Below are 12275 nucleotides of genomic sequence, written 5' to 3'. Positions count from 1 at the left end.
GACTTTCTTTTATCATTTCGTATATGTTTTACTATTGAGCTAAGAGCAAAGGCGGATCTACGATTTAAATTTTAGGGGTTCAACATCTAAAAAATTTAGCACTAAACTATTATATTTCTGAAGTTATGAGTTCGTATCTACTATTTATTGTAATTTTAATAAATTTTTACACATAAATCTATACCCCGTATCGAAAGTTTGGGGTTCAATTGAACCCCAAGTTATAATGCTCCATCCGCCTCTGGCTAAGAGTATTTTGATGGAATCTTTCGTAAGAATACGTCTAAATATTGATTTGCTATCTTCTTCTATTTTTTTTTTTTTTTGCCCGGGGGGGGGGGGGGATTAGGGGGTATTTCTTTTTATGCAAACAGCCCAAAGTGGTGCATCCAAAAACATGTTACCTAATATTTAATTTTTACAAATTTAGCCAGTATCTGTATAATCAGTGTATGTAAAGAATGTACCACGATGAAATGCCTATTTCGAAAATTGTCAAATAAAATTTGGAAAAGGGTAAAAAAAAAAATGTCCTTAAACCATGTGAAATTGAACAAAAATGCCATTCGTTAATTGTTAAGTCCAATATGCTCCTATTGCTACTTAACTGGGTCATAAATGCCCTTTTCCTAATATACGTATTGTTTGTTTTCTTTTTAAACACATTCCTTTTTTGATAAAAATATTATTTTTAAAGAACCTTTTTCTTGTTTCTTTTCTTTTAAAATCTCTTTAACAAAAGGTTTCGAATTAGAGCCATGAATATGAAAAAAATCTATTAGGGCGTGCTTCCCTTTTAAATGAGCCTTTACGTGACAGGAATCCAAATTAATCGGGCTTCAATACGGATATTGGAGACCGAGTGAAAATAAAAATTGTATATAAATAGCGAGAGAATCTAAAATGTCTATCTAAAAATGGTTAGATGATACACTTCCTTTATAGTTTGTCCAAAAAAGAATGGTACATTTCTATATTTAGAAATAATCATACTCAAAACTTACCCTTTTACCCTTAGTTAAATTATTTACAGCCACACAAAAATTTATGACTTGTTTTAGACTATAAGTTTCAAAAATCTTCCTTTCTTTCTTAGACACCGTGCCTAGTCAAACTATATCACATAAATTGGGACGGAGGAAGTATAAATTTCTTGCATTCTTGTTGTCACCGTAAAATATGCTTTCCCTCAAAAGTGATTTTTGAGTATTTTTTATTGGCTGAATACATTGACAACCCTCTAAACTTATCAATAAATTTATTTAGATTTTCGAATTATGGTTTGTTCCAATTAAGCACCTTAACATGTATGATAAAGTATTTTTATTAAACACTTCGGTCTCAAATTCTGAAAAAAGGTTTGTGCGTGTTCTCAAGCGTGCATTATGTAGTAACATAAAATATGTCAACTTCTTTAGTTATACGCATCAGCTTCAACTGAAACAAGCATGATCGAAGTTTTGCGGCTTATTGAACTAATGCATATAATTTAAGGAAGTGACATATTTTAAGTGGTTAAGTTATCTACGTAATGGATGCATGAAAACACGTTTTGAAATTTTTTTCGTAATTTTAGTTGAAAATTTCTAATATGAAAACTTTATGACGTGTTCAGGTGCTCAGTTGATTCTGACGTTCCTTCGTTGCCATATGGGGAAACTGCACCACTAAGAAAATAGAAATTTGCGAAGATAAATTGTGTAGCTAAATAGCAAAATTCGTCGGTAATCTTAATTAGGGACAAATTATGAAGAAAAGAAATTTGGTAATTACAAATAATTTAACGATAAATTAACTACGAAATTAGTAACTAATGCCAATTTTGTTTTAGTGGCAAGACATGTCAAAGCAACCGTTTGCCAAGGCTTTCACTATGAGAACGGTGTTGCTGAGTGTATTGACTCTTTTTTTTTTTTTTTTTTTTTGTCCTTTTTTCTCTGAGGCATAGTGATTTTAAACCAACTTCAGCCACATTAAATAATTTTTCCATAAAATAATTACATGGCAAAAAATGATAAATAGAATTACCCAGTTGTTATTTCTAGTCACTAAATTCAAACAGATGAACCAAGCTATTTAACTGATCGAACTTGTCATTTCTTGGCATAAGGAAACAGAACCTAAAACACTTATTTAATTAGAGGGAAATCAATGGCAAAGCAAAATTTATTTTTGTGCTTCCTTGTGTTTTTGTCCTTCACGAGGTTTTGTCAGGTAAAATATCAGTAGTTAGCTGTTTAATCTCTTGCATAGTATTTTTGCGTTTTCCTCTTGAGTATGTTTGGGAAAAAATAACTTTTCCGGTGAAAGTAGGAAAAATCAATTTCATAATAGTCCTTCTACGTTGATTGTCTCATTCTCACTCTCAACACCCGACTCCTATCCACACCTCCACCGATTGCACCCCCACCCCACAACCGACCGCCCACTATTTGAGAAGCGGAGCCAGAATTTGAAGTTCATGATTTGAAATTTTTGTTTAAAGTTAATGCATGTAAAATTAATAATTTGTGCATAGTAAATAAATTTATTTTTAGAGATTTCGGCGATTATTATGATTGCTAAGTCAAATATAAAATTTAGACCGAAATTACTAGGTACCCCTAATCAACACATTTGCTACGCCCATGCACTACCCCATCCCTCACTACCCCACACACACACCTCGACCCCGGCCCGTCTTATCGCCCACTACCACATCCCCACCACCTAATCCCTCACCCTCACACCCATCCCACATCCACACCCCAACCACAACCTTATTTTCGTTGTTATATAAAAATGTTCTCGAGAAAATATGCTTTGCTTGCTTACCAAATATTAATTATAAAAACTACTCCCTCTGTCCCAAAAAGATTATCCTCCTTTTCTTTTTAGTTTGTCCCAAAAAGATTGTCCCCTTTCTATACTTAGAAACAATTTAACTTTATGAGATGATTTACAGCCACACAAATATCTAAGCCTTGTTTTAAACCACACATTTCAAAAATCTTCCTTTATTTCTTAAATTTTGTGCTAAGTCAAAAGAGGACAATCTTTTTGGGACGGAGGGAGTACTTAATTATTTTTCAGAAAAATATTTTCCTTTGTAGCAAATACACCTTGATGAGTTAGATTGTTCGCAAATACACCCTGATGAGTGAGATTGTTCCTTCTAATGCATGCAGGGAAATACTGGAAGGCCTAAGGTGTGGTGTGTGGCAGATGATACGGCAAGTGATGATATACTTATGGATTTTTTTGATAGGGTACCTACCAAATATCTTGAGAACATAGCACCTGGAAAACCTTGTTTCTTGCCTTTTACCACTCGCAGCCTTGCTTCCTATGTTCTTAACCTTGTTTATAGGAAAACTGGCAAGTGTCCTCCTCATTTGGGCGAAAAGACATCAATTGATCCTTGTAAGTTTCTCTCTCTTAACTTCTTTTTTTCTTTTTTATGCGATGTTCGGTACCTATTCTTCTCAGTGTGTATTACTATCAGTTGTGTCATCTGTTTTATATTTTGATATTTTACTGTTTTATTTTTCTTTCTATCATGCATCGGTTACGTTTCTTTTGAGCCGAGTGTTTATCGGAAACAGCCACTCTGCCCCCACAAACATAACGATAAGGTCTACGTACAACCTACCCTCCCCAGACCCCACCTGTGAAATTACACTAGGTATGTTGTTGTCCGGTACCTATTATGTGGTTCGATTAATCCGAATGCAAATCCCACTTTGAGGCACAAAACTATCCCTACCAAAGATTGGAATTAAGTATCCCTTCATTTTTAATCAGAGGTCTGGAGTCTGAGCGTTAGGAATGGAGTCATCGAAGCTCTCCCCCCCCCCCCCCACCACCACCCAACAACACACACACACCCCACACACACTAAAGTAGTACTTTTGTCCGTCTCAATTTATCTAAGACAATTTGGATTACGAGAGTCAAACTTCTTTATTTTGACCTTGAATTTGGACGTAAAATTTTTAAGTTTTTTGAAAAATAGGCTACATGTTTAAAAACTACATAGATAGTACTATAAGTCGCAATAATTAATAATTTAAAGTATTTAAAGGACATACGAATAAATCGCCGCCAAAGATTTTCTTGTTTGACTCTTGAAAAGCAAAAAATGTAACGTAAATTGAGACAAATGAAGTATATTGGCGTGAACCGAGCACACCTACGCCGGAAAAAAAAAAAAAAAAAAAAAAAGGTGTCTGGATTTCCATTAAAATACCCTTTTTTCCGGATTACTTTAGCCTCAAAACAAACATCGGATACCGTGTGGAAAAAAAATAAACTACGGGGTTCTTAATTTTAACTCGTTTTATTTTTTTCTTTAGGGCTTTGTTTAAATATTTTTTTGTTGCTAAAGGCACCTAATAAAGCAAGTGTACTTATCTGGTTTGTTTCTATTTGGTGATCTTGCAGCTTATGGAAACTGCAAATATCCATAAATGGATTTGGACAACAGTAGAAGAGATCCTTCAACAAGAGAATGCAAACAGCTATTGCTTAAATAAACTATTGCTTTCTAATTAATTGGTATTAGTACCCGCGTGACGCGCGATGAATATCAAAATAAATATTAATCAAGAAATAGATTTGATGTCTTGTTGGAGTACATATTGTTACATTATCCTATACTTTTTATTACCTTATGCTTCACTTAATGTTTTTACTTTTTACCTATTGGCTCTTATTTTAGCATAATTAGTAATAGGACCTGCACAATGCGCAAATAATATCATAACATATTAAGCTTATCAAATTAGGATTTTGCTTATTTAAGTGCATTACATCAATATTGATTTAATGTAAGTACCAGGTGCGATATACTCCGCTCTAGGTCATCAACCTAAATTTTAGCCACTACACAGCTCAAAGTGGAGTGGTCCATTTAAAAACATAAACTTAATTTCTTTAAAGAACGGATTTTAGCCATTATCTGTATAATTAGTGTGTGTTATGAATGTAACCACGACGAAAGACCTATTTTGGAATCAAATTAACTTTGGGACCCTGATTAAAAAGAAACATGTGCAAGGATACAGAGGAAATATCAGCAGTGAAGATGACTATATATAAGAGGAGAAATTCCATTAGAATTATGCAAGAACTGTGTTTATTTCCGAGTTTTGATTGCATGAAAGGATATGAACTCCTCTACCAATGGTTGTAATTGCAATTCTCCATTTCAATAAGATTTCCTTCCATTACAGTGTTAAAATATGCTCTACCCAAAAAAAAAGAGGAGCTTCACGCCAAGAATTGCAAGACATTAATACCCTTCAGACCGATATAATGGAATACGAAACATTCCATTTTATCAGGTAATCTGTGAGAAATTAGCAGAATCTATTCATTGTATCCTTATTGCTAGAATCTTAGTTTTTTTCAAAAGCAACTGAAACATGGGACTTAAACAGACAGATCCTACAAGATTATTTATATATTAAGCATACATTGCTAAAGCGAGCTTTTGACCAATATCATCCCTATTGTTTCACCCAAACTACCACTACATCCTTATACTATCCCACTTAACTGGAAACATCCCTCAAGTTTGGGAAACTTTGACCAAAAACATCCCTCTGTTAACGTTTCCATCTCTTTTAACGTCTTGGTCACATTAACTTCATGTGTCCTTCTCTGTTTTTCACCCTTCAAAGAACAAAATCAATTGTTGAAACTGAACGGCACAAAATCATACACTTCTCCAAAAACTTCTCGCTCTTTAGCGCTTGCACTTCAACATATTTCTAGTCTTCCAGAGGACTGTTCTACCAAATGTGCAAGAATGGTTCAACATTGGGGGAAGAAGGATTTCTCCGATGACAGGAAAAGACGCTAGAGAAGGTTGCAGAAGAATACTTTGAGCTCATTTCTAGAGAGTTGGTTCAAGTTCACTGCTCAATTTTGACAGCAAAGCACAACTCTTGTCCAAGGAGTCAAGATTCCCTCAAATATTGTCAGAAAAAGATGCAACTTTAATGGACAAATTCTTCGCGTGTCGATTCACAATAGTTTGAGCATTATTCTAGAATTATTGGTAATTTACATATTTGCTTACTTCTCCTCTTTGGTATTAATCATCAATCTCCAGAATCTCAATTGCGTCAAGCAGTCGAGTATTCTGAGACACTTGAAGGTGTTAGAAAATGAGGTGTTCTAGTTATTTATCTTCCTGAAACTTCAGGTGAAGGTAGTACCAGATTTTACTACTAAGTTGTCCATATTTGTAGACTCTTGACTTCAAAGATGCACCCATTTTTCAATATCCCTCTGAGAAAGTTGTTGTCCATAGCCTGCGATATTTTGGAATATTTCACTGTAATCACCATACGAGAATAGAATTGGATTGAGGATCCCAAAAAGAAATTGAGCAAAAGTTTATTTTGCAGGAAGAGCAAATGATGCTGGCAATGCCACAGCAGAAATCTAATGAACTTGAAGTAACTAAGGAAATTAGCTGGTAATTAAATATCCACAAATAGACAATGGAGAGCACTTGGGCCTCGGTCAAGTCATGAAGTTGTTTTTGTTCATTGAAAAGCTCACGGGAAATTATTGATAAAAATGAAGAAGCATTTCAAGTGACCAAGAAAGATCCATTAAAAGAGATGGAAGAGTTAACAGAGGCATGTTTTTGGAAGCTGATAAAGCTTGGTCATGTCAGACCAGACAACAACCGGAGGAACTTTACCTCAATAACCAATTTGACAATCCCGAATTCAGAATAATTTCTTGTGCAAAATGTTCCCATATTCAAGAGTTCAATTAACTGAGAATTACCATCTATCCAATCAATATGTAAACACGGAGGGCCGTCCCACAATTTAACTGGCTGGGAAGAAAATAAAATGTTGAAAGTTGTTACGCTATCCAAGTCACTTTCGTGCAGTGTCCAAGTTCAAGTCCTGAAGGTTGAGCAACAGATCGTCGGCACTCAAGTACACCTTGTTTGCCGCATGTGAGATGGTCTGGGCAATTTCTCTGGCTGCTTCAATTTTCCTGAGCGTGATAAATGCTGGATTGTTGGCAATAGCTTGTCCAATAAGCTGGGCACTCTTAGCCTCTCCCTGCAGAACAGCGAATAGGAAGTCAATACTAATGCTTCATAATGTTTCCCCTACCACCACCACCCTATCCTCATCAGAAAATCATAGTAGTAACAAATAAATCACAAGTGACAATTTTAGCCTAAAATGATTTGCTGTGGTTTAGTTTTCTATTCTTGTTTTATCAATATCTATATGTTATTACTATATAAAATACCACAGAAGCAGCTAAATGTCAAACTCGAGGGCTGGAGTCGAGGAATGATGGGCTAGAGAGAGAGCTCACATAAAAGACAGAACCAGTAACACGTAAACCATGTCAAACCAAGACCAATCAATTTGCGAAACGGAACAGATGCGAACTTCTCCTAGAATAGTTTCCGGTGCAAAATGAACTTCATAGAAGATTAAATTAAACAGGAAATGTGAAGAGTGGAACTTATATTGACCTGAGCTCTGATAACAGCACTTCGCTTATCTTGCTCAGCTTTTTCCACAACAAACTTTGCCCTCTCGGCTTCTTGAGCAGCCACTTGTTTTGCTTCAATTGCAGCTGTAAATTCTTTTCCAAAAGTCAGGCTTGTTATGGATACATCATCTAAAGCAATGTTGAAGTTGGCTGCCCTTTGTGTCAAAATCTTCCTTATTTCTCTGCTAACATTCTGCTCAAAGAACACAAGACAGGAAACAATGAGATGGTATCTAGCTATAACTTAAATTACTTCAACCAAGAAGAACATCAACTAAATACGTAAGGCCTCTTGCACGTACCTCTCTCTGGGTGATGAGCTGGCTAGCATTGTACTGGGCAACCACAGCTTTCAAAGTTTCATGAATAATTGAAGGTAGGACCCTTTCATTGTAGTTTTCACCAAGAGTTCGGTAAACAGTGGGGAGTTGGTCCGGAACTGGACGAGTGAGAACCCTAAGACCAATTTTTACCTGTGCAATAAATAGGAAAAAGACTATTAAATCCTCTACTTCTAAGAGTTCAAGCTTTCTCTCCCTAGGATAAGCCACTACATCCCTTCATAACTTCACAATTGTTATGAATGTTTCCCTCTCTCTCCCTGTTTCATTTCTTTGTTTTTCTTTTTCTTTTCGTCCTTGGGGAAGGGAGGAAAACAAGTGTTCACTAAAAACTTACCATCTGAAGATCACGACTTCCAGAAGTGCTCTCAACAAGATGGGGGCGTGCACGGACATCATATATGACTGGTCTTTCAAACCAAGGAATCATGAAGTGGGTCCCTTCTGGATAAACCTACTCAAAAACCACTCAACACAGATTAAAAAGGAAAACACAAACATGGGCACATATCAAACATAAAAGCAGAGGGAAAAAAAAGGTTTGAGGGCCAACATAGATATTTGAGTTTTATATTAAATAAAAACCATGAAAAGCTATAACAATCTTTCCATATATTAAAACAGAAAAAATTACAGCCAGCAGAAGGCACCTAAATTCACCTTCCACCTAATAAGTTTCTTCACTTAACATAGATAACATAGGCATAATTTTGGAGCGACTGATGCAAACCAAAAGTCAATCCAATTAACACTGAAAAAGAGGTCCAAAATGTCATCATGGTCTGAAAGAACAAAAGGCAAGAATATTAGTATACCTTATCTTTAACACCAATAATACGGTTGAAAACAATGGCACGATGCCCACCCTCAACATTGTAGAGACTGTTGGAAACTCCATACACACCAAGACCAGCAATAACTCCCAACTTGATCAAAGCAGAAGCTGCACCACCACCAGGCATATTGGGAACCTTAACATTGTTGAGATTCATCTTACAAGTCCCTGCAATAAAACAATCATGTTCATATTTTCAATTACCTAAAAATCAAAAGCCTACTAGTATGGAATGCATTCTGAAGAGCTTTAACAAACAAGCACACAATCAGACCTTAAGTCATTTGTTGATGCCTTTTCCAATATGTGGGAAAATATACTTTAAAGGTCGAAGGATGCTCTTTTTTTTCTATTGATGCCCTTTTAGCATCAACAGATTGCGATGAAACCTTTTATATGTCGCATACTCTCTCTATCTTCTAAAGAACTAAGGTTCAGCTGTTTAACAGCGAATGAGCAAATAAGTCATTTGCCAATATGAATCTCATGTGTAATGCAGCATTAGTCTTCAAAATCCCCAACATTCTGCATTCAATTGATAGTCACCTATTTCTTCATTCATAGTTAATACTTTTATGTTGCTGGTAAAGTTGGCGTAACTGGTAAAGTTGCTGCCATGTGACCTCCAGGTCACGGGTTCGAGCCGTGAAAACAGCCTCTTGCAGAAATGCAAGGTAAGGCTGCGTACAATAGACCCTTGTGGTCCAGCCCTTCCCCGGACCCCGCGCATAGCGGGAGCTTAGTGCACCGGGCTGCCCTTTTTTTTTTTTTTTTTTTTTTATGACATGGGAACCCACAGCCGCTACCCTTCGGGTGCGCACAGGGTAAACCCAGCTCCTGTGCAATAGCTAGCAAACCATACAGAAGAGGTAACCCGCACTAGGCAAGCCCCGTGCGACGAGCTCAACCCAGAAGGCAAATCTCCTGCTGTCGTAGGCAAGGGGTTTCGAACCTGGGACTTACATTATGAAAGCCCCATACTCAACCAACTGAGCCACCCTTGTGGGTTCTTTCTTCTCTTTTTTTAATGACTGAGATATCCACTGTTTTAGCTCGGAACTCGGTGGCTAATGGGTCGGCTGCTCCACCCATGTCCCCTATATATCACACTAGGTTTCAAACTTGTGAAGTGCACCTACCACAAATCCCGTGTTATACTACCTTTGTCGTTGAACCAAAGCCCATGGTATTGATGTTGCTCGGACTCTCCAAAAATGCTGCCGCACCCGTGTCGGATCCTCCAAAAATGCACTACTTTTGGAGGATCCGACACGTATCCATCAATAATTTTGAAGAGTCCGAGCAACATAGTTGAGTATTGGGATTCTAGATACATTTGAATTAGCAAAACTAAAGGTTCAACTCAATGTAAAATTACTAAAATTACATTTAAAATATTCACTAGCAAACTATCAAAAGGTAAAACATAAATAGCGGTTACGAACACCAATCCAACCAAAAGGAAAAAAGAAAGAAAAACAGACAAAAACTTGTTTAAATACGTAATGCCCACTTATTAATGCATCTATAATAACAAAAATGGGAAATTTTCAAAAATATACAGCCCAACATAAAATATTACGCCACGTAGCCATATTTTCAGTTTATACAATGTTATACCTTGGGGGAAAAAATTATACAAAATGCATCCACCTTGTATAATAGTGTAAAAAGGTGTTTATACACAAATATGGCTAAACCGGGTAACAAACTCAAAATATGGGCTAAACGTGTAAATATTTTCTCCCAGTAGACATAGAGCGTAATTTTCCCCAAAATTATCACCTCGCAGAAAGCGCCATTCGGAACACAAAATCACAATAACACGTTAAACTTAAAGAGGATCAAATTGGGTCAAAAATTAAAACCTAATGGACCAAATATACAAAAGCACAATGTAGATGGAACAAAAATGGAGTTTTCAGATGAATATTAAATAGTACTAGTATTTTTCGAATTTATAACAATTGAAATATAATGCATTGAAGAAATTTCAAATATAAAAAAAGTGAATTTTAAGTCAAATGGGTCTTTAAAATAATGGCAAATCACCATTGTTGCAAAATGCGTTTGTTAGAGTTTGTTCAATTGAAACCCGAAATTACAATAACACGATACACTTAAAAAGAGGATCAAATTGGGTCAAAAATTAAAATCTAATGGACTAAATACACAAAAGCATAATGTAGATGGAACAAAATGGAGTTTAAGATGAAGATTAATTTACCTGATTGAAACGAAGAGGAGGAAGTAGGGTTTGTGAAGAATGTTAAGAAAGAAGAGAAGGGGTTTAGGGTTTTTCCATATTTTAGTTTTTTTTTTTTTTTTTTTTATTATTTTTTGGTAGATTAATTTTGATATTCTAATGTTTGTGGGCTTTTACATTGGGCTTTCGTCCGATAAATAGCCTTTTCAAAAGGGACAATTCGCAGGAATGTCCTTATTTGGGGCTAGTTTTTAATTTTTGTCCATTAAATTGGTGGTCTTTAATTTTTGTCTTTCGTTAGAATACAATAAAGAGATTTTGGGTTGAGAGGTTTGAAAATTCAAGGCAGATATTTAAAATTCAAAACTCTGCCCAAGGCAAACTTAAAAAAAAAAAAAAGTTTTGCAAGGTAAATTTTCGGGGCTAACGAGTTTGAATGACAAAATTCTAACTTGCGAAAGGTTTTTTTTTTTTTGACTGAGTAAGATTCGAATTTTACCAAGGGTTCTAATGAAGGACAAAATTAAAGACCACCAATTTAAGGACAAAAAAATTTTTTTTTTTTTTTTTTTTTTTTTACAAAATTATGTCAAGGCATAGTTTTGAAGGCAAAATTTTGCCTTGCGAAAGTCCTTTTTTTTTTTAGAGCATTTTATATAACTTTTGGGTAATACAGATACAGAATTTTATGACAAAAATTAAAGACCACCCAAAAGAAGGACAGTCCGTGCAAAAAAATGCTTCAAAAGCCCACACTGAGGGATATGGTAGTGGCCCACCAAAATAGCGTTGCTATACCTTGCTTTACCAAAATATATTTAAGGGAACAAAGTCAAAAATATACCTGAATTTTTCAAAATAGTATAATTTTGCCTTTCGTTGTGCTTTTGGCTCAAAATTTTCATCTCAAAACATATATTTTTGGTCCTCCAACCAGGAGCTATTTTATATATCGAAAATTCGGATCACGTGAATACATGACATTTTTCCGCAAAAAAACTGTGAATTTTATGTATATATTTCTTAAAATTAATATCTCTTAAGTAATTGTACCTTAAATGAAAGGTAAAACAACAATTTTAGTCCCTCAATTCATTTTTGCACGTAGTTTAGATCATATATAACTGAACCCACTTAATGTTAAACTTTTTAAGTGATGTATGACTCTTATTCTCTCGGTATTATATTGAATGAGGACAACTTAGTAACTAAAAAAACATGTCTTGATATCTTGCAGTAAATATATTTAAAACCCCAACAAGTAAATAAGGGAGAAACGAAGAGTAACCTTAACTAGGACTATCGGTATGCTTTTCTTTTTCTTTTCAATTTTTTGGCATGTTTGTACAAGCAAAAAATTTTAAAAGAACAT

The 12275-nt window shown here is 35.3% G+C and overlaps 2 protein-coding genes across 2 annotated transcripts; one reads left to right on the top strand and one right to left on the bottom strand.

Moving 5' to 3' along the window:
- Window positions 1–2082: 2082 nt before the first annotated feature.
- On the top strand, window positions 2083–4602 carry LOC132054787 (glucan endo-1,3-beta-D-glucosidase-like). Its single transcript, XM_059446760.1, has 3 exons — window positions 2083–2214; window positions 3168–3402; window positions 4423–4602. Exons 1-3 carry the CDS (start codon window positions 2152–2154, stop codon window positions 4446–4448), a joined length of 324 nt encoding a protein of 107 aa, XP_059302743.1. The 5' UTR covers window positions 2083–2151; the 3' UTR covers window positions 4449–4602.
- A 1986-nt stretch (window positions 4603–6588) lies between these two features.
- Window positions 6589–11022, bottom strand: LOC132053346 (prohibitin-1, mitochondrial). Its single transcript, XM_059445334.1, has 6 exons — window positions 10925–11022; window positions 8678–8865; window positions 8200–8316; window positions 7824–7994; window positions 7502–7714; window positions 6589–7073 (listed from the first exon to the last, which is right to left on the bottom strand). The coding sequence occupies exons 2-6, from the start codon at window positions 8852–8854 to the stop codon at window positions 6882–6884; spliced, it is 870 nt and encodes a 289-aa protein (XP_059301317.1). The 5' UTR covers window positions 8855–8865; window positions 10925–11022; the 3' UTR covers window positions 6589–6881.
- Between the last annotated feature and the right edge of the window lie 1253 nt (window positions 11023–12275).

This window comes from Lycium ferocissimum, chromosome 4 (assembly GCF_029784015.1).
Source record: "Lycium ferocissimum isolate CSIRO_LF1 chromosome 4, AGI_CSIRO_Lferr_CH_V1, whole genome shotgun sequence".
Taxonomy (NCBI): domain Eukaryota; kingdom Viridiplantae; phylum Streptophyta; class Magnoliopsida; order Solanales; family Solanaceae; genus Lycium; species Lycium ferocissimum.
This window is presented reverse-complemented; position numbering and strand designations above follow the sequence as displayed.